General features: G+C 40.0%; 1 protein-coding gene across 2 annotated transcripts in view; it reads right to left on the bottom strand.

Annotated features, from left to right (window-relative positions):
- The window catches only part of ptprsa (protein tyrosine phosphatase receptor type Sa), a 224,310-nt gene that overhangs the window by 115,676 nt on the left and 86,072 nt on the right, over positions 1-22,562 (bottom strand). For both annotated transcript variants that reach the window (XM_065955772.1, XM_065955773.1), the window contains exon 3: positions 11,768-11,991. In XM_065955772.1, coding sequence (XP_065811844.1) covers positions 11,768-11,864 — 97 coding nt within the window. In that variant the 5' untranslated portion in view covers positions 11,865-11,991. The remainder of the gene's footprint in view (positions 1-11,767; positions 11,992-22,562) is intronic.

The raw sequence follows: 22,562 nt of genomic DNA, 5'->3' as shown, positions 1-22,562 counted from the left end.
CACCCACACACACGGTTCAGAAGTAGAAAGAAGTCCTGGATTAGCTAAAAAGACGGCAACTTGGAGACAAAATAAATACCTTTAGAGAGAGCAGGATAGGGTAGGTAGAAAGATATAAAAATAGATAGCTCCATAACTAACCAACCATGGTGACCTATCTTCATCAAAGCAACATGTTCAATGGTCAAATCCCAAGTGTAGACAGTTACATTTGGGATTTGTACATCACACGATCCATAGGGAAATGCCAACTACAACAAATGAAGCAATCCCTCAGAATAGGACATTTAAAAGACGAGGCAGTACAAGTGAGGTTTGTTTTGATTCGGTTTGACATTGAAGAACGCATCAAAAGACTCATCTTTCTGTTAAACAGCAACAAAGCATTTATAAATTCTAAATTGGACTATGATGAATAAAAAAAACTGTATGTGCTAATAGAATTGGTTAAACAGACATTTTTAAAGTAAGGTAGTTTTGGTGGTGTTGGTGTTGGATTCGTTGCTCTCGCCTTGGTTGCAGCAGTTTACAGAAAAGCAGCCTTTTAGAAAGAGAGATAGAGAAAACAGAGTTCTGGGGGAACTCGTTAAAACCGAATCATACAGATATGTGGGGATGATCAAACGGCTAGCACATAACGTCAAATTAATAATTAAGGGACCATGGGCCAACACCAGGCTCCAGGCACTGCTAAACACACATGAAGGAGAGTTCCTGCATTCATTATGAGGCAGAGGGAGATAGAGGGTGGGTGTTTTAGAGAGAATGAGGCAAAAAGAGATCGTGTAGGACAAGGGAGAGAAAAAAGGGGCGAGTGTTCTGCTTTAGGGAAAGCAAAGGCACTGCATGTAAGGTTCATCTCTGTGCCTAAGAACTAACAACTCGAATATATCTGATGCAAATATTACATCAAGAATCTTAAACCAACTTAACAAGTGGTTGGTCTCTAGTTAATCTTAAAAGCTGGTATTCACATTTTTTTTCAGACCAGATAAGATTGCTTTCATAGAATAAGCTCGCCAAAGGATGACAGGAAACAGAAATCTTAACCAAAAAAAACAACAACAAAATGAGTTCCTTTTGCAAGTGTGTGCCATTGTGAGACGCATTTTACCTTGATTTCAAAGGTTCAGATGTCTGGGAATGTAAGATCACTGCTGAAAGCAAGAACATTGGCTCATTAAGGTTGTCATGGTCAAAACTAGATAAAAAAAAATCTTTCAACTAAATGCCACTGTTACTCTTATATCATGTTTCTACTTTTTCAAACTATAGCTGTCTGCCAGACTCCCACCACCTTCAGATGAGCAACTCTTGGCATGAATTTTTTCCTCCTTCTTTCTTGATTGATTTCGGGTAGATGGAGGTCAAGGGGAAGAGCCTGACACTCACTTCTCTGCCAAGATGGAAAGGTGTAATTCCTCCTGTACACACATTATTGTATGATCTCATAATTAAAGTGATTACTTGGTGGTAGACGTGGGGGGAAAAAAGTCATAAGATGAACTTCTTCTGGCAGATTCTGGCAGGCCATAGAGTCTGACATTGACAGACAACAAGTAACAAGGATGAAATGTTTCCACTTTTTAAAATAAAGTATTAAAAGGGATGTGCTGGCTGGCAATCATTTTAATGTTGGAAATATTGATTCCTGGCTTTCTGATGGTCAAAATCAAAGTGTACTGATTGTTGCCTCTTCAAAACAAATCTCTTAGCTGTCTTTAAATCTCACTCAAAATCTCTCAAAAAAAGGAAAAACCCCTTGGGATGTGATAATAATCCCTGACATACTGAAGCAATTTGCTTTATGAAGATTTCTGCACTGACAATACTCTGTCAACATTAAATAGCATATTACAATTATCTTTAGAGGGACAAATTGCAGCAACCGGAAGTTAATATTGATTTGAAATTATACATAGAGACAGTAATTATATAGGCTGCTCTTAATGTATCTTGCATCCATATGTACAATGTGTGTTGTGTCTGTGCTTTATCAAGTATATGTGACTCTACCTGCGATTGAATTAACCAACAGGAACAAATAAAGTTACCTGAACCTGCTATATCTTGCATTTAGATGAAAAACATTTGAAACTTACATGTTTTTTTTATGCATTCATGTGGCTTCATATCTAAGCTAAAGAGATGATTTCCACTTGTTGCATATTTATTTTGATATCACAAAAATGTAAAACCCAACCTTTAAATAAAAAATTCCAAATCATAAAAATAAAAGACTGTCTACTGTATTACCGGGTGATATAAATGACTGAGGCTGAAAGATGAAATCACTACCGCAGCTTTTCTTAAGCTTCACAGAGCAAGCCGTCTGCTGTATAAAATGATCCCTTTCGGCATTTTACACTCAGTTTCCATTCTCAAAAACACTGCTCTTCTGCATTTGACCTTGCCGTACAATGTGCCCTCTGTCCAAACATGAGAGCGATTTACACAGAGCGGGCCTGTGGCTGTGGTTCTGCTGAAGGCCTGCGCCTTTAGATTAGTTTCCTTCTCTGCGCCTTTCGACATTTCCACTCCGTCACCTTCTCCTTCTTCTTCTCTTTTGCTTCAGAGGAAATGAAATGTACAATTAATTCCTCTGCCTGTATACTGATCTGAATTTTACTCCTGACCAGTTTACTCATCCCATTGTAAATTGTTTTTAATATTATCTAAAAAAGGTCTAAAAAGAGGCTGAGGAAATAAAAGAGTAATATTTCAAATGAATAATAGCTAAATTGGAGTTAACAGAGGAGAATTCAGCGAGGTCACAGGTAAAAAAGAAGATGAGAAGGAGAGGAAAGGAGGTGACAGGATGATGCAAAAAGGAACTCAATGCAGAAAGTCTTAAATATTTCATCAGGGAGGATTGTTTTTCCCTCTTGTCCTGTTTTCTATTTGAATTTTTTAAACGTTTTCGAAACAAAGTGGGAACATGAGAATTGCATGAGGAGTTTTAAAAAAAGAATCAGATTTTGTTTTAGTGTGTAAGCGATGATAGAACCTGCCTACAGTAGAAGGAGTCTCACCTATACCTGCCAACCTGCTTCATTCATTCTGCATGGAGGCAGTTTGAAAATCAGGGTTGTAAACTGATGCCCTCCACTGTTTGTTGTGTGTCCTGCACCATCAGATGTAACTAAATCATCCTGCTATGTAACATATATTCAACACACACACACACACACACACACACACACGCACACGCACAGTGTAAAGTGATGCACGTCTTTTTTAAGAGCCAATCCATATGTAAACTTTTATCTACAACATTCAGTAACTCTAAAAGGGGGAGTAGGCCTTAATTCATTTTCAATCAAAAATATGAAAATCTAGATTATTTCCAGGATCAAGAGGCAACACATGTAGATAACTCAGTATGGTAGAAGGTTTAAAGTTATTAACCATCCATGTTTGGATAAAAGGTAGAGACTGAGGAATGACTACTATAGTACAGTTACTATAGGTGCGGCATGTATGTGACTGTGTGAACTCTGATGAGTGTAATTAACCTTTTTTTTCATTTTCCTTGGCTGTGTGCCTCTGGGCTTCTACTGCCAGGTACTGTTGACTTTGACTGTCTTTTTTTTTTTCAAATTTGAACCTTGCCCCATTGGCAGTAATTGCAGGGTAGGAAAGGTTGAGTGGTGTCAGGCCTTAAACTGCTTAAAAAATAATCCCAGTAATGAGTGATGGCATAGACCACACCAAAGTATCAACAGATAAGCTTGTTCTCTATGTTTGAGCCCAGTCAGTATATGAGTGGGCCTGTGAGGTAATAAATGTGTGGCTTTCCCGTTATAAGTCATTTGTTGTGATCCCTTTAAAAAAAATCACCTCAAACAAGCTTGAACAAAGAAAACATGAAGAAATGCTTTCCAGTGTTTTACAATAACGTTTTCTTGGCAGTCATTTGCAACAGTTTGGCTTTCTGATGTTTGATGAGAGACAATGCGATTTCTATAGTTAAACAACTTCTTTTACAGAGTCAAAAGTGCAATGTGGAAACCCTTGCATTTTCTGAATTTTTCACGACTTTAGAATATACTTTCAAATATCCTCTGCTCTCTGTCTGCCATTCGTTTTACAGAGAGCACAGTGCCTGTGAGGTTTGATTCCCACCGGTGCCACCGATTCCTAAAAATATATCCACTTCTTTAACTGTAATGTACCTTGCAAAAAAAAGCCTCCACCAAACGTTGAGCGTTATGCTACCAGCGGTGACATTGAAAGGACATTGCACCCGCATTGACCATTTGTCCCTTACACTAAAGCCTCCCTCTATTCCCCAAGCTTCCCTCAGACACACTGAGCTACAGCGCTGCCCAGATAAGCACACAAGACCCCTCTTTATCTGCCTGGTAGGGGGACATGGCCTTAGCTGAAATAACCAGAGAGTGGGGGCCCGGCTATCTTCACAAGGCCCCGAGAATAGAACAGATTCATGCAAACATGAGCAGCCAGCAGGAGGAGGGTAAAAAAACAAAACCTCACACTGTGCTCACAGACGCTTGTTTAGCTAATACAGCAACCACCTGCTATTGGTAGCTACCTCTGTTGGAGCTGATAAGACCAAATACACCAGCACTGTGATTATAAAGTGGTGGAGAGTGGGAGGTGGGTATGTGAATATGAGACAGCTCCATTTATAGCACTTTACTGGTGTCGTTTGGTAGAGGGGGTTTAAGAGGAGGGAGGGGACTGGCTTTATGACTAATACAGTAATTGATGGAGAAAAGCTTCCTCGGTCATAAATAGGAGCCATTATCCCGCTGAATTAGCAAAGTGGGAGACAAAATGACGCACGGCCATTCAGTGATTTGCAGTAAAAAGGCAGAGAAATTGTGAAATGGCACTTGTTATCCATCTTACCACAAATAGGCATCTTTCACAGCACATGGAAAACTCTTGGTACTCTAACAGGTACTGCTACAAGTAAAACTGCCACCTGCCACGTATGTGGAGAATACAGTGTCGTCAGCATAAGGATGCAAATGAGAGTCACATCAATTATAACCTTTTTTTTTGTCTTTAACTCTATACCAACAATGAGGCCTCTTTCCCGCATGTCATTCCCCACGCTCTCTCCCTGATTTCCGACTCTATCCACTGTCCTATCTCTCCATTACAGGCATAAAAAGCCCAAAAATAAATCTTTAATAAAAAAAAAATATATATATATAGAACTTAATTTCATTCTTTTCTTCTGGTATGTTTCCTTAGTGAAGGAAAACAATTTGTCTTCTTTACCTGTATGTCTTTGCATTGATTAAGGAATTATTTTACTGTTCATCCTTAATGAGAGAGAGAGAGAGAGAGAGAGAGAGAGAGAGAGAGAGAGAGAGAGAGAGAGTTTTAGTAGCCTACAGCTTCCTCCTAACAGCTATCCAAAAGACTCAACAGGCCATCAAGGTGCTACTGCTACCTGTCTGTCAGTCTGTCAGTCCTAGACCTGACTGACACACACACACACACACACACACACACACAAGCACACGCACACACATTTGGATCCAGGGATAGATGGATGGACAAATTGATTCCGTCAAATGGGCATTCATGAGGATGGGTTAAACAGCACACAAGCAAGTTAACTTCCAAACAGACATGCATTCTTTCTTTCTTTCACACTCACACACACACCACACACACACCCTGCAGGCCCAAACAACCAAGCCCCATCAATCAGGACCAATTCTCACTGGCTGACTGGGCGAGCGCCATCACTATGGAAACCAAGCCTTTACTCTAAACCTGCCTTGCTTTGTCTTGTCTGGAGTTTTTCACACGCAATCACTGCCAACAAAGACCAGCAGACTACTGCAAAAAAAAATAAAAAATAGAAAAGAAAAGTGAAGCAAGACAGAGAAAAGGAGAAAGAAAATTATCAAAGTTGGTCAGTCTGTTGCCAACTGTTGAAAGGAAAATTATTTGGAAAGAGCAGTGTTAGACTGAAGTGTAAAACGTTGTACTACTATGACATTGGTGAGGGATGAATAACCAAAACCTTCTGAATTAGTGCTTTATACAAGCATACGCTATCTGCCAGTCAGAATTAAAAAAAAAAACACACAATTGAAACTATTCTCAGCTGTAGCTTTTTTCCACAGAGCAAGTTTGGGTCAGGCTCCAGTCCTATGTAATGCTTAGCTTAGCCTTAGCAGAAGGGATTAATTAAAGAGTTTCCCATTAAAATGTAAGACAGAGAGGCTAATTAAGAATGATTCTTTAGGGTAGCTTGGGTTCCACAAAATTACCTGGACTGTAACAACAGTTTAACACCAAGCAGTGAACGCAACCAATAAAGAAGTACTGTTTTTATGTAAACCCTTCCCCATTGCATTATACAGTGTGCCTTCTATGTTTAGTGCGTTCCAAACAAACTCGCAGGGCACAAGCTTCGCAGGCCATGAGGGAACCATGTACCCAGTAGGGGAACCCAGTATGAAATAAGTTCTGAGTATTAGAACCCAGAGGTGAAAAACTTTGTCTAGCCACACTGCTGTCACAGCAAAGCAGCATTTCTAAAAAAAAAAAAAAAAAAAAAAAAAAAAGTCCCACACTCATAATATGCACAAATTGGTCCCATTGAAACCATTGTTAAAGGCTAAAAGAAAAAAAAAATCCACCCATCGGAAATAAACAGACTCGATTCCTCAGAGAGAGTGGGGGGAATTAAGCTTAAGTGTGTGTCTGATTTTAAAATGGCCATGGAACACAGACAGAGGAGGTGAAATGGCAACAATTTTGTGTCATTTAGAGACTCACTTGAGGTAATTGACACTTGTTGGCTCATTATATGAGGAAGACACCTCCACTTGTCAAATGTGTAGTTTTAGGACTTACCAAAGTGAGGAAAGGACAAGAAAGGAAAGAAAATGGAGTCAAAAAAATGAATCTGCCGTCTTTCTGTTGACAATAAAGCAAAAAAAACTCTCACTGTGCCTTAGTATTAAAATCAAAGAAAAGCCATACACAAGGAAAAGTCCTAGAGTGCAGTCCGACAAATAGAAGCACACCGACAGGTATAATAAATATATTTCTATGGGAGGTTAGTGAGAACATACATGTTTAACTCAACATAAAATCAGCTTCATGGAATTTTTCCAATGAACAATTAAGACGAAAGAAAGACGTTTTCTTGAAACACTAAATTCAATCTTTTCCCTCCAGTATTTGTGAGTTTCGAGCTTTGAGAATTCAACACATATCAGCCTCCTGAATTTCGAAAGTGCCAACAGGCTACTCGAGGCAGGGATTCATGTCTGTAACTCAATTAAAAATTAACTTGTTTTCGTCTCATTTCGGGGGAAAACAGTGTGTTGAGTGAAGCAGGGGCCCAAGCATGCAACAGCAGGGTGAACAGGAAATTACATTTGACAAGAGTTAACTTGACAGTGTTGGCTCAAACATTATTTGACTGGAAAAGATAAGGAGCAAGGTATGGAGGGGTGAAAGAAAGAGAGCAATAGGAAGACATTAGTAGAAAGAAAAACAGACAGAGGTGGCAGGAAAAAGTATAAGAAAATAACAAGTCCACTAAGGGCTTCGTTTTTGTTTTTCTTTTCCGAATCTGCAGCTTCAAAGGAATATAAATAATTGAACAGCCTCACCCCATCATTTTGAGTTCTGGCCAATTATTATTGGGAATGCTTTGCCAAAAATGTTACTGTTGAGGATGCTAAGAGGCTGAAAGAGAGGAAAGTATAGAAGTAAGGAGGAGGTAAAGGGCCAGAAAAAAAAATGCTGACAAAAAGCCCTGCTGCACTGGAAACACAAGCCACAATGCAAAAAATAAATGGCACAATACCTCGTCATCTTTGTCAAGACAAGTGAAGAAAGACAATATATCAGACTCATTTTTTTTCTCCCTTCATCAAAGAAAATATGAACTTAACTTCCGAAAGACAATAACAGAACACCACCGAAAAGGAAAGAATGATTTCTCCCCATGTGGCTTTAAAACCCGATTTGAATATCTAATGGCAAAATTAAAAGAATCCTCATAATGGAAACAGCTGGAAACAAGGTTTTATCAAGTCATTACGGGCCCCCAAAGGTCTTGGTGTGTGGTTGTGTGTCTGTGAGTGTGTGGCCTTTTTTTTTTTTTTTGTTCATTGGGAATGGTGAACACCATGGCAACTGTGTCCAACCCACAGCTCATAAATCAAAAACCAATATTAGGATATGAGAAATTAAGATGATATTCATACGTTTAATATCTGCAGTAATGAACTTCACTTCAATATCCAGAGAAATTATTCATCAGGCAGCCTGACAGTGTCAGAAAACACAACCTTTTGATGGTTGAAGTGAAAAATTAAACACACCTTTTGAGCGCTGCGTTTGATCCAGTTCTTTTAACAAGGACTTTCTACTTTATTAAATAATTCACACTTTCAGTGGTGTTAGGTCTTTGTTTTGATGCTTCATTCTCTTTAATCAGGACTAAAAAGCCGCCTGGGTTGCAATTTTGCATAACTTCTATAAATAGGTTTCCCTCTGTCAGAAACATTACCATTTTGCCACTAAATATTCAATGATATGACTTTGAAAATGTTTAGTAAGGAAAAATAAGGGAATTAGGATTTGCCTGGGAAAAAAAACATACATCATCATTAATTGTGAGAAGTCAAATGTACAGTCTCTATCATTTTTGTGTTCTGACTGATTATTTATCAGTTGAGCAAAGGATACTTTTGATGGCCTGTCTTACATTACAAGTTAACATGACACTTTGGGTTTGTGTATGCATGACACTGTCATCAAATTTTACAGCTTGGCGAGAAAAAAAAAAAACCTCAATATGCTACTCAAGCATGACAAAGCTCAGGTGACACTCAACATATTAAAGCAAGCCTATTCACACGTACACACACATAACTATCTGTTTGCCTGCACACATATTTAATGCAAGCATGCAGGCAAATAGAGACAGACACAAACAGGGAGGCAGGCATTATTACGGTCGAGGTGGCGGGATTTATTGAGCCATCTTTCTTTCTCTTTTGATTAAAAATGTCTCCTTCTCACTGTGATTTATGGGTGTAAATGGAAAGGGATGGAGGGCAGAGAGAGAGAGAGAGAGAGAGAGAGAGAGAGAGAGCGGGATGTGAGAGGAAGGGATGACATCATGCTTTCAGATGGGCACAAGGGTTGCTTCGACTGTGTGTGTGTGTGTGTGTGTGTGTGTGTGTGTGTGTGTGTGTGTGTGTGTGTGACAGTGAGTGAGTGAGTGAGTGTGAGAGGGAAAGTGTTGATAAGAGGAAGGGGGTGGTGTCTTTGTCCCACCCCATCCTCTCAGTGCAGCAGGTGGGGGAGTGATTATAATTGGACAACTGCACCACTGGGCTATGTGTGTAGTGTGTGTGTGTGTGTGTGTGTGTGTGTGTGTGTGTGTGTGTGTGTGTGTGTGTGTGTGTGTGTGTGTGTGTGTGTGTTCAATGTGTGTTTGGCTGTGCATGTGGGTGTGAAAGACAATCAGAAGGAGCAAAAGTAGGTAGTGCGCGTGTGCATATATTTGCAGACATAATGGAGGGGAAACGCTGTGTGGCCCCAATGAAATGAAAAAAAAGAGTGAGCGCTCTGGTGACTAGTTTGTGTGTTTGTGTGTGTCTGTAACCAGGAGGCGGGAGGACGGGGGGGAGGGGGGAATAAACAAAAAAACAGTATGAATATGAGCAAGATACAAAAAGACAGAGTGAGCTTGACAAAAACAGCGATCATATCCACAGGCAGAGCAGACAAAGAGTGGCAGAAACTGACAGATGGGGAAAGAGCCCTGCTGTTAGTGTATTTGTAAGCGTGTATGTGTGTACGTGTGGTTGTGTGGTTGTGTAAGGGGAACGCGAGAGAGAAGGGGAAGCTAATCTCCAACAAAGATGAAGCAGACTGCACTGGCTTGTTATTTAAACCAGGGTGAGCAAACAGAGGCTGAGAATAAGTTCAAGTGAAGAAGGAAAACAGAGTCCAAACCTTCTGGGGAACGCTCTTAAAAAAAAAAAAAACCTGTTTAGAGGAGCAGCTTTTGCACCTTTTCTTCACTTTCACTTATGAATTATTGTGTAGCCTTCACATCAGTTAGACAGAAAGTCAAAAAAGAAAGAAAAAAAAGGAAGCGAACATTGGCATGTGTTTGACAGCTGCCTGAGTGCAATTTCAGATGTTTTCAGGCAGCTGAGCTGAAAGACACTCAAATTATGCTTCCAGACACTCAAACCACCACGCAATCAAGAGCAGACAGCTCTGTTCCAGCAGGAGAAAATCTAGTCCTCCTCATGCTTTCTTGAACCAACGAGAACACACTCAGAGAATGTCAGAAACTAAGATGAAGGAAAACACTGACAGAAGGAACACAGCAAAAATGCAATTTATCCTGCAAATTACCTGAAATATAAAAAAGAAAAATCTACCTATAGAGAGAAAGTGTAGGCCTAAAAAACACTGTTGATAGTTGATATCTAATTATAAAGATATTTTTCTTTTTTAGTCCCTGGCTGATAGATGCTAAAGGGATGTTAAAAAATATATTTTTTTAAAGACTAAATGTAGTTTGCAGTTTCTTTATCCTCTAATAACACTAATATATTTTTTAGTTTTTCTATAGTTTGGATGCCTATGAGGTGAATTTATTCCTGGGCTTCTTGCAAAAAAAAAACTCTTTGGTGCCAACCTGATATATGAAAAAAAAACTGACTCCAACTAGTTTATTATTTTTTTCCAACAAGAAAGACAAGAAAATGTGGAATACAATTTTATCCAATCAAAATGAGACACGGTTTAAGCACTGCCTTTTCTTAGACACAAAAAAAAACACTGAGGCAAATCTGAACAGGCACATTTATATGTTAAATATTAAAGGTAAGCTCAGTCAGCAAACTCAACATGCAAACAAATACTAACATGTCACTGGAAAAACATGCTCACAATATTCTACACATATATGCCCTTTCACTATCCCCAAGCTCGGGATTTACAAACAATAAAACCCAAGGGGGAGCCAACCCCACCTCGCCATCACGCTTAGTTCCATTTCTCTGCAGAGCCTCCTCTTTGTTTTGCCTCCTTAATGCTGCTCTAAGCCCGTCTTAACGGGGAAATGGTGCAGAACAAATCCTGAGCAGGAGTTGACAGGGCGGGAAAAGAGACTACTGATGTCCCTCTAACACAGCCAGTTATGGAGGACAAATTATACAAAAAAGCATCACGTCGACATGGAAAATGTGGAAAATGCTATTTAAGATTTTATATTGCCTGGGTTTCTGATGTGTATAAGAAACACATGTTCAGCTACATATCCTTTTCTGTATATGAAAAAAAAAACTTAAGATCTGAGGTGCTTTCAGGGGTAGATGACAGAGACAAATTTTCTTACAAGTCAAACCTAGCTCTTGACATTCGAGAGAAGTACTAATTTTTTTCTCTCTCTCTCTCTCTCTCTCTGTCTCCAGAGAGGCAGTCAATAAAAACAGACCTTTTGGAGATGAAAACAGCCTCTCTAAAATGAGATATCAACAGTCCTAGACAGAAATACAATCCCGCCAAAAGCAAACGGAAAAGGATAGAAAGAAAAAGCAGCTGGAGTATCTCTATTACAGAGCCTCGGCAGGAAAAGTTCACTTTCATAACCCACCATGCACAACCTTTCCACACTATTTCCTGTTTAATCCGTGGATCAAACACGACTGATGAACCTCTAAAGGGCAAGACGGAGGAATAAAAAAAAGAAAAGTAAGTTGTAGGGGAAGTCTGTCTTGATACTTACATAAGGCGTGGGAGTCTGTGAGCAGCAGTGATAGCAGCAGAGTGGTGACAGGCAGCAGGAGTTGCAAGGAGAGGCGAGGGGCACCGCTGGTGGCCATCTTGGCTCCAGTTGGGAAAGAGGGGGCAGGGAGGGGTGGGGTGGGACTGATCTTTGACCTGGCTGGAGAGCCGAGGCCCCGGCTGCGCAGGGATGGTTGGGGTCTTCACGCAGGATGGCTTGGCACTCTGTGAAAATGACAGAAAGAAGGACAGGAAAATTAGATTTGTTGTTTTGTTGATCAATATTGTATCGAAAGTTGCTGGATGCTAATGTTTACTGTACACTGTAATGTATCAATATGTTCAATATGTTGGTCTTTCTTGAAACACGACATCCCTGAACAGCGCATTACAACATTAGCACATCAGAGGTGTGGTTTCCATTCTGATAATATCCAAGGTCAAAATAGTTTGATAGCAGCAACGGTTACAGATACAAAAGACCAAATTAAATGGGAGGTGAGGAAAAAGGTGTCGGTTCTGCCAGGACTTCTGATGGACACGTGAGACCAATCAGCTGTTCTTTCCGCAACCTCTCGTGCTGTTGCTAACAGATAAATGGAGAAAAGGATATAATGTGTTCGTGACACTACTGGAAGCGAAGTGTCACTCACCACCATCCATACCCTCCTCCCCAGCTAACAACCACCATCTTCTCACAACCCTTAATTAGCAGGAGAGTCACTGTAGTGTTTCTTTTTTCTTTTTCCTAATCACCAGATCTTGTCATTATTTGCTTATCTCATTGCCTTGTAATTACACAGGCATCCAATGATATTCCAGGCACTGTCTCTTTGTTTAAGTCAAATTGCCATTAATCCCCTGAGCTACAGGGAGGGACTAGGGACGCCTACCATCACACACAGACCCAGACACGTTTTCTCTCATTGATATGTCTGGTGCAGCACAAAGCTACCACCAAGTGGTTATACATACTCTTTAATTACGAAGACATTCATTAGAAGACAAAGATAGAAGGGGAGTAAGCGAAAGACCTGTGACATGAATGGAATGAGATTGTCGATTTCTTTCTTTTTATATTGATGGATCCCGTTCCGCTGACACCCCTGTGTGCAATCTTAAAATAAGTAAGCAGGTGAGATCTTAAAATCTCTGGGTTGGTGACAGCACAAACTTTACAAACAATTTGCAGTTCATTGTGGATGCTCAGAGATTTTTTTTTTTCTACATAGATGTAATATTCTGTCCAATATTGGTTGTTACAATTTTTATCCATCAAACAGCCACATTCACTCTCCCTGGACACTTCATAAAAAGCCAAACCTTCCAACTCACATCAAGTTGCCTTTGACAGGTGTCAGTAGCTGCAATGTGGACTGAATGTACTTAAAAAAAAAATCAAATAACCGACTATGATCTCTATCATTCAGACGCAACCAGGTTCAGAGGGCTGAAAGCTGAAGTAATGTGCCAAAGAACTTGTGGACTACTCCAATAAAGTGGAGTGAAATACCTCCAGAATAATTTTTAAAAAAGACCTCACTTTGAGAAAATTTTGGAATGTGTCAAACATGTCAATTTGATAAATAGTCAAAGGACGTAAAAGGTTACTATATGCTTCTGTCTTACAGGGCTGCAGTTGTGACTGTGTCTTTGAGAGTTGCAGAGAACCACAGCTAATTGCAGTGTAACCGAGCACCTCAGACAGCAGGCGTATTTAAGCGCCACACCCTTCACAGCTACTGGACCACGCGCCTCAACTTGGCTGCATGAAACAGACAGACACGTGCAGGCAAGGCAGACTTAAAAATAAAACCACTAACACACACAAGAAAAAGAAAAAAAAAACAATACACCCGCAGTCTGACGCTTCTGGCCTCTTTTTTTTTTTTTTTCTCCACATGAATATTCAACCCTTTTGGCCCATCGAGCAGAGAAATTCAAGAACACGCGCTTCACAAAAACACAAAGACATAGATCCACAATAGGTCTTTTGTGGCGACGCCATGCCAGAAATGAGTGGGTGTCTTTCAGAAGCTAAGCTCATCTTTGAACACAATACGATACACACACGACCCACATGTGTGTCCGTGCTTGTCTTTTATTTTCCTTTTTTCTTGGCCTGGGGGGGGGGGGGGGGGGGGGGGGGCAGGTGATGTCACAGGTGAGAAAGGAAATACAGAAACATGAAGAGGGGGAGTCAGGGGGTATCAGATCGTCTAGGGGAGTTCTGAGTGATGCCTCTATTGTTCCTATACTGTAAACATCTGTGGAGGTAGAGGGAATCTCGCCATGCCTGTAGGGGATTACTCTATCTATACTCACAAGATGCCTAGGTTATGATTTATGGCCCTCCCCTTAGGGCATGGCTTTCTATCACCACCTTTGGTTGCTACACACACTTCACAACACAATTACAACAGCTATTGTAGATCAAAGCCTTTGCCAAACAAAACATAAGGTAGGCTTCAGTTTAACAATAGACACTGTCTATGCAGCTCAATGCATTCCTCTCCTAACTCTAAATAAAAGACAGTATTTAGAGAAGTTTAGACATGACGACATCCACCCACATACTTTTGTTAGGTGTAGGGGAAGATAAAAAAAAAAAAAAAACCTCAGCAAAGCAACATTTTAATATAAAAAGCAAACATATCTCTGAACACAGATAGTAAAAACAGATTGCACGAAGAATTCCTTTGCTCAAAGGGAAGAAATGATACAGGAATCGCAGCATGTTTCTACTGCTATTAGCACCTCCTTGGGAAAATCTGTCAAGTCCCGCTAAAAGCATTCATCACTTTCCCTCCAGACATGAGAAAAGAGTATTTAGCATTCTGGCAACGCTAGCAGAGAGGCCAATCGATTGATAAACCTTCACCATTACCTCAGCTGCTTTCACATCATCGGCTGCGATTGAGAGGAAACTGCTAATGGCTGTGTCTTGCAGATTTTCGAGTGATCACTTGACGACTTCCTAATTTCCAAAGAGGATCGGGCCTATGAGATATAGTTTAGGGTCTTTAAGCTTGCACAATAGGAGCATTTGGAAAGTGGGAGCAATATCGTCTTACTTGTCCAATCTTTCAACAGTAAGTTATACAGAAAGATACCAGACAAAGAAAGTCCTGATGACCCCTTTGGCCTTTATAATGTGGTAGTAATCAAGATCAAGCTGTAATCTTGCTACAAAGGAACTGAACCTTAAAATTAGAGAACTTAGAAAAGAAACTAAGCAGCAGCATGGAGGTTGATGGTAACATAAGGTGATCATTTGAAAAAAAAAAAAAAATGCAAGTCAAACATATTTCTAAGAGTGGGTGTTTTCAGTATTTGCCAGTACAATCAGATGTTGTCCGACTACCTGGAAATGAAAGATTAAAGGCCTAAACACAACAGCTTCCATACAATCAAGGCCAAGAAATGAAGTAAGTGTCGCTTATTTTATTTTAACTGACAGCCCAACTGTGAAGGAAGTCAATTATTTCAATCACAGGTAGCTTGCATTGATAGGAAATTATTCTTCAGCTCAAACCTTTTTTAACCAAGCCATCGCTGTAGATATCATCCAAACACCATGCTCTTGTAATTATAACCAAAGTGGTGGAGCACTTTCCACTGAGCGGTGGCTATCAGGGCCTCTTTGACATGGTCGAGATTTAAATTCAGCTCGTTTCCTCACGCAATATTGGTACTAATGCATTTGATTACAGAGATTGAAAAAGGCAGCGCATGCAAAGGTAGATTGGAATTTGCATTATGAGCATGAAATGAGAGCAGGATCAATGGTTATAACACTGTGCACACCACTACACGCTTTGCCATACTGGACAAGGAAAAACCTAAAAGGAGTAGTGAGTTGGACCAAGACCTGGATTGTGAGTAGCCTATAGATATGAATTCTAAAGAAGAGGCCTTGGCACCATTGGCTTCAAGAAACACATCTATTTTCATACACACTGTTCTGTTGCAAACTGTTCTTCCCACACACACACACACACACACACACACACAGTAAAGATGTGTAGTTGTATTCACAGGGAGAAAAACAAGCACTGATCACCTGAGGGAGCACATTTATAGTCTCTTTTATGAGGTGAACTGTAATCTCACTTCCCGCTTAGTTAAAAAGACCGCTGCTTGATGATCAAAAATGCATGTTTGATGTTCACAACTTCAAAAAGAATAATATTTCCAGTGTCTCGTTCCAACAAAAAAAAAACAATTGGACTTTCTTCATGCAGAAGTTCATTTTCAAGCATTGTTTGGTTTCCAGAGTTTGTGTGTCTACCACATCTAAATTTTGGCTCCGGGGACTCTGATAGGCCTTGTTTACAGTGACTCCCTGCTTCAGCCCGGAACCGTCTCTCCTCTGAGGAAGTTTAAGGCTGTTGTGGAAAAACTGGCTAAAATAATTGGTCCAAAAGTCACAGGAAGCATAAAGGTTTCTTGTCTTAAGAATATCTTCTTTTAATAGTATTACATTCAAATTTGATTTCAAATTTGGCCATCCCCTCTGCTTCCTTTGGGATCATGTGAGCTCATGGACCATGTGAGGAGCTGTGTTGCTGCCTTTAGGGTTTGATAGGCCTTATCGTAATTATATCCCATAGTGAATGATGTGCCATTATTATTATTTTTTTTATCCTACAATGTATATTATATGTTTTATATTAGAGAGAACGATATCAAACTTTCTTGATACATTACTTTTCAGACCAACATTCAAATCCAAATCACTTTTTGCTCAATGACAAATGTTATCACTCGTAACATTTGTAATACATAAATCATATATCAACATGTTCCTCACCATGATCCAATTTAAATCTTACAGCATATGAGGAACTTTCAGTTTGTATTTCAAAGCACTAAGTCGAATGTTTTCTTTTCTTATCTTGTCTTGTACATGTGTAAGTAGTGTTTTTTCTGACTGAAAATCTTATCCTGATGTCTTTAAACTCTCAAAAGTATCACTCATTGTGAATATATGCCATGGAAAATCATCTCACACCTACTCTCCACAAGCTGATTAAAAATGATATATAGAATTAGGCAAACCAGTTGCTTCAGGTCCAGTTTGCTCTGATTGGTCATTTAATCAGATAAAAACTCCTCACAGGGGATGTAAAGCAAAAACCATTCACAAAAATGGGTTGCTTATTTCTGTTAGTGCTTAACTTTGGTTATAGTATGTTTGACAAAAATAACTAACAGCTGATGGTTGTGGCTGAAAGTTAACTGAGCTAATACTTGTGAAAAGAAGAGACCTGAAACTTTCAATTTGGGGCTTAAAATTCAAAATAGGAAAATGGCACAGACTGCTCACGTTAATGTGTTGCTTAGTGAAATGTTGCACACTGTAAAGTATTTTTTTTGGTAGATGGGGGTTAAAACAGGCTAAAGTAGTGTTAACTGCTGCTCTAAGCCAAATACCGTAGTACAACTAAGTGTCCTGTATGACTTCTCCAAAATGAGTAATCATTGGCTGATGTCTAATGGCAAGTAATGTTCTTTGCAGCCCATATTTTTCAGGCAAGTTATATACTTTTGCTGACTTTTGAGCTAAAAGACATAAAAATAAAAGAATCTTGCTGATGCAGTAGACCTAGCTGAAAATAAACCAGTCGATTGTTCTATCTGCTGCTACAGGATGATGGATAAACAGATTTTTTTTTTTTCATGGCCAAGTCCAAACCCTGCTGTCTGCTGTTTATTTCAGCCTTCAGCCAGTGTCTCTCCTTCTGTAGTCTTTCACTTCAGATGACGTTTTTATGCGTAAGCCCCTAGTTACAGTCTTTTACTGTCTTTCAGTGATTCATATCGACAGACTACCAACAACACAGAGATGTAAGAATCAGGTCTATTCTGTGTGGGTGTGTGCGTGTAAGTGTGACTACTTTATTTGTATGTTTGATGTATGTCAAGTTTTGAGCTTTTGTATTTGATCTCATGGGAAAAATGATTTCCATTTGTATTGTTGCATCTCTTTTTGTGAGTTGGAGCATAAAACATCTACGTGTATGTATGTGAGCATAAATAAAAATATATAGTACCCTGCTTGTTTAAAGGCGTTTCAGCTTCATGTTTGCATCTGTTGTACAGTCCTTAATAATTCAGTGTGAGCTGTTTAACATATGCAAATAATATAATTTACCGGTTTCTGTTTGTTAATGTTTTTGAGTAGCAGAAGTACACAAATACACAGACACACAAAACACCTCAGCCATAAAACAAGTCAATAACAACCTTCTGTTTTTCACCATGCTGAAATCCTAAAAGTATTGATTCCATGTGTCACTGCAGCTTTTTTCTCTCCTCTTTCTCTCTCAGTCGTTGCCTCTCTCACAGCTTCAATCATTGCACCTTTTTAGCTTTCTGCATCAGAATATCGGCTCAATTTAAGGCAAAGTCTACCAGGAGGAAATGGGGGAATACCTAATAGCTATATATGCAAATTGTTAGAGTTATATGAGCAGCAAAAGAGGAGTGTGTATGTGTGTGTTTGTGTGTGAAGGAAGGTGTGTTTGGCTTCTAAATATATCCCCCTGATCAAAACCAGTCGTTCTTCAAGTCCTCCATCTCTGTTTTCATTTTCTGAGACTCAACCCCTTCCCCTCCTTCCCCTCCTCTCCCTCATTTCCTCTCCTTCCCTTCCCTTCCCTTCCTTGAACTCATGCATACTAAACTATGCTTGCATTGCAGATGTTTGCTGGGGAATCACATGAATTTGCATGGAACTGCAGGACTATTATGTAAATGCCCCAGTGTGTATCTTACCTCCCAGCTCCACTGCTTTGTTGCCATACACTCCATCCTGAGAGATCCATGTCGGAGGAATTTCAAACAAGGTGCACCTGCCCTGGCGCAAGGCAGAGTAAATGAATTCATGCGTAATGAATTATTTTTTCTGTCCATTTGGAGGGTAGACATTTTCAACTTTAAGCTTCAAATTACATTACTTGCAACACTAGTATAAACTGCACGACAACAGGTAAAAGGTGTGCAAAGATGACTCTTCATATACAGTCCTAACCTTTATCCACTATGAAAAAAGCACTTGGCAACAGCGGCAATGACAACCCTAAGTTGAACAGGCAGAACCAGGTTTATTGGTGAACAGTCACCAACCTGATTTGGTTTTATATTGTCCAAGAGTTCCAGTATCAGAAAAAAACATGTTTAAGAAACCATTTTCAATGTGAAGCTGCAAAGTTTTTCAGAGACAAAGACATTCCAAGGCAAGTCTCCGGTACACTGGCACAAATTTTTGGTACAAGGGATCCAAGGCACAACAAAATCCTTATCATATTACACTGCCACGGTTAGATCAAATCAGTAATATTTGAAGCATTGTGTGAACAACACAATGGATGAAATGTTGCCTAAAGTGAAGGTTGTTTGCATAGGGACAATTGCGTTGCTGTGACCTCATTCAGAGATTGCAGAATGCCCTGCCCTGGCAACCTCTCCTTTGAGTATAGCTTTCCCATGAGTCTTCGCCCTCAACTGTTCCCAACCTCCCAGGCCAAGGAATTGTGCTCGACACCTCTGAAACACCTCGTGTCGGCCATCTGCTATCCCCCTGGAAGCAACGTCTCCTTTCCCCTCTAGTGAACCTTTTGAGGTCTGGTTGGTTTCGATTTTGCTCAAAGAAAAAAAAAAATGCTGAAAATCACATGTTCACCTTTTATTGTAACTTTAAAATGTCCTCTTTCAATAGCTCAGAATGACCAGTGTTTCGACCCTGTATCTGATCCATGTTTAGCCAGCTTTTAAAGCTTTCTGGAAACCTGATAGACTCTTGTCTCAGACGATTTTCAAAAGGAACTGGCGGTTTACAAAAAGATTTGAGACCAAATTACCAGAAGCTTACTGAATCCTCAACCTTTTGTTTTCTTCCAGGTGTTGCCCTGAGTTCCATTGGCAGGAAATGGGTTTACACTGAACATTATGAGGCTGCACTGTTCTTCCAATAAACACCCTGGGCTGTGAGGCTTTTAGCTGAAATCCACCTCGGTTGAGGTTGAGTGCACAACAGCGAGTGAGAGGGGTCGTGCTGCGGGGGCGAACGGATTGGCAGCTGAGAGGCTTTGGCGGCAGGCTGACCTCCTAAATGCGGACTTTATTGCACAGCCATTTTGTTTACCACCGAGGGGTGACACCCTTTCTGTCTCCTGTGTAACCTCGCCATACTCCGATGCCACGAGTTGGCAGACGATATTCACACACCTGACACACGCACACGCAGTAAGAGGTACGCTTGTTTATGCATTTTCTGCCTCACCTGGTGTGTTGCACGGGCTGCCAAGTATCATAAAAGCCGATGGTTACAGGTGTCTCTGGCTTTCGATCGCCACCACCGTAGCTCGGAAAAGTATGGGAGGGACTGCTCATATTTATATAGAGAGAAAAGGCATTTCATTATAGCAGGAAATAGTTGGGACGCTGGAGGAGAAGGGTGAGTCTGGGTTCAAGCCAGTCCTTGACAATAAAGCGGCACTTATTTGGGGATGTGTGTGTGTGTGTGTGTGTGTGTGTGTGTGCAAGAGAGATTCTAGGCCTTAGGAGAGCTGGGAAAAGGAGGAGTTAGGGGGGCTGTATTTGGCCTTCTGCCAACACAGGCAGACAAGCATCACACCGACTGACCAGAGGCTTGAACGCCCTTTAAAAATTGCCACAGGAGTCGTAAGGAACTTTTTGAAGGGCGGCCGGGACTGTTTGGGAAGAAAGCGCCATATTCATTTCAGGAAATGGGTTTGCGCATGGGGGAGAAATGAGATTATCATAAGTGATCGAGGAGGAGGAAGAGGCAGAGGAGGAGTGGGAGGATGAAGGGAGAGACTGGCAGACCAGGGTGTTTTATAAAAAAAAAAAAAAAAAATGTCTTCAGAGTAATCAGCAGTGCTCAGCGTGCAGTGCTACCATTTGAGAAACTGTTGTCACCTAAACAACAAAATGTCAACAAAATTCACAACTGAGTAAAGACTGGAGCTTACTTTGGCCCTCCACTTAAAAAAGTTTAAATTAAATGACTATGGAGATGACATGTGAACCTTTTCTATAAAAAGCTTGTTATGAAAACACAAGAACCTTATATCTTCAAACATGATTTAAGTCTTGTGAACTTTTTCTTTTTTTCCAATCATAAAACCTGATATGCTCGCTGCCAGTGGCATGAAGTGACTCCGGTTTTAAATATTAGTCCAGCCTGACATCATTCATTCAAATATAATGAAACCTTTGCTGAATCAAGGCTGCTCTTTCACGGTGAATATCTATGGTTCCTTTCGTCCTGGTAGCTTTCTGATTAATCCTGTGTGGTCTGGGAATAAAGAGGGGCACATGCAACCTCGATCATTAGAATACAAATACACATCGAGATAGGAACACACTCAAACACACAGGGGCACACTATTGGCTTTGTTGATAACAAAACCCTGACTTCATAGTGTGATCTTTTTTTTTTTTTTCTTCAGTGAATTAATTGAAAATGGAGTAAATCCTTGTAATTTGCCTCTGATAATAGACTAAAGCCCATTAGCTGGCTAAGTAGTTTTTAGCAGCCTTATTGAGTGAGCCAAAGTTTCTGAGATTTGACTTTTACCATGTATATTTATGGATTTCTTTTCATAATGTGCTCTTGTTTGTGATATCACATGATTCCTGAGGGTTGAAGATGAAAAAGACTTTAATCAACATGCTTCAAGTATTTATAACAACGCCACTTGGGATTAAGTTACTTAAACATAATATTTGAGTCATTACTTCTCTGTGCTTATTTCCAAATTACATTAATTGCTTCATTTCCATTGTGCTTGATTAAAGTGGTCTGATTATATGGTTCAATGTACAAGAAAGAGGATAAACACGCCACCATAGCAATTAGTGTTGTGTAACTTTAAATGCAGCAGGCTGTGGTTAGATCCTGTTTGGGCTGGAGGTCAGGGGAGTGTCTGTAGCCCTGTCAGTCACACAGCATTGTAAAGAGCAGAGACAGATGGCAAGGTTGACCCACACTCTGTCTTTGCCTGTCAGTCCAGCCATCACAGTCTCAACCACCAGCACTTCTACTGAAAGCATGGGAAAGACAACTGTTTTTTTACGGCCTTTAAAAAGAATCAAAGAACAGACAGCAGCAAATGTGACACTTTGACTCGGGACTTTCTACTTTAAACCAAAGCACTGCTTTCCAAGAGCGTTCAGAACAGCAAGCAAGACGATGAAATAGGAAAAGAAGACAAAACGAATACTATTTTAGGCAAGAAAAAAACATGAATATGCAAGGACAAGCAATTTAGAGATCACCAAATTTATCTTAAGGAAATGGAATAGTAATTATAATCTGGCATTGGTGTTTTCATCATGCATAGCATGTGAAAGTGTTTACAGCAAAAGCATCTTAATAAAGAAAAAAACTGTGAAGTCGAGTGAAGAGAAAAAGTGGTTTTAAAGAAGAAAAACACATTCAGAAACTTTTTAGTGGCCTAGATTTCTTTTTTTCGAAGTCTATAGGACTGAAAAAGTTTCAGTGGAAATCCCCTGAGCGTTTCTACTGAAGATCAGACAGTGTGAAAAGTCCCTTGTCTTTTTGCCACACATTGAGACTCAAGCCGCCCTATGTGACCTGTTGAGCATTTAACCAGTGGTTGGCAGATGCTGAGAGGGTTAGAGGGGAAGATTCAGTGGGAGGTAATAATGTGGCATGATCCATATTACGAGAATAAATTATTGAAACACAGAGCCAGCGTTGTGTACTGTGTTACTTCCCTCCAACCCAGCAGTATAAAGAGTTC

Source organism: Labrus bergylta, chromosome 6 (assembly GCF_963930695.1).
Source record: "Labrus bergylta chromosome 6, fLabBer1.1, whole genome shotgun sequence".
Lineage (NCBI taxonomy): Eukaryota > Metazoa > Chordata > Actinopteri > Labriformes > Labridae > Labrus > Labrus bergylta.
This window is presented reverse-complemented; position numbering and strand designations above follow the sequence as displayed.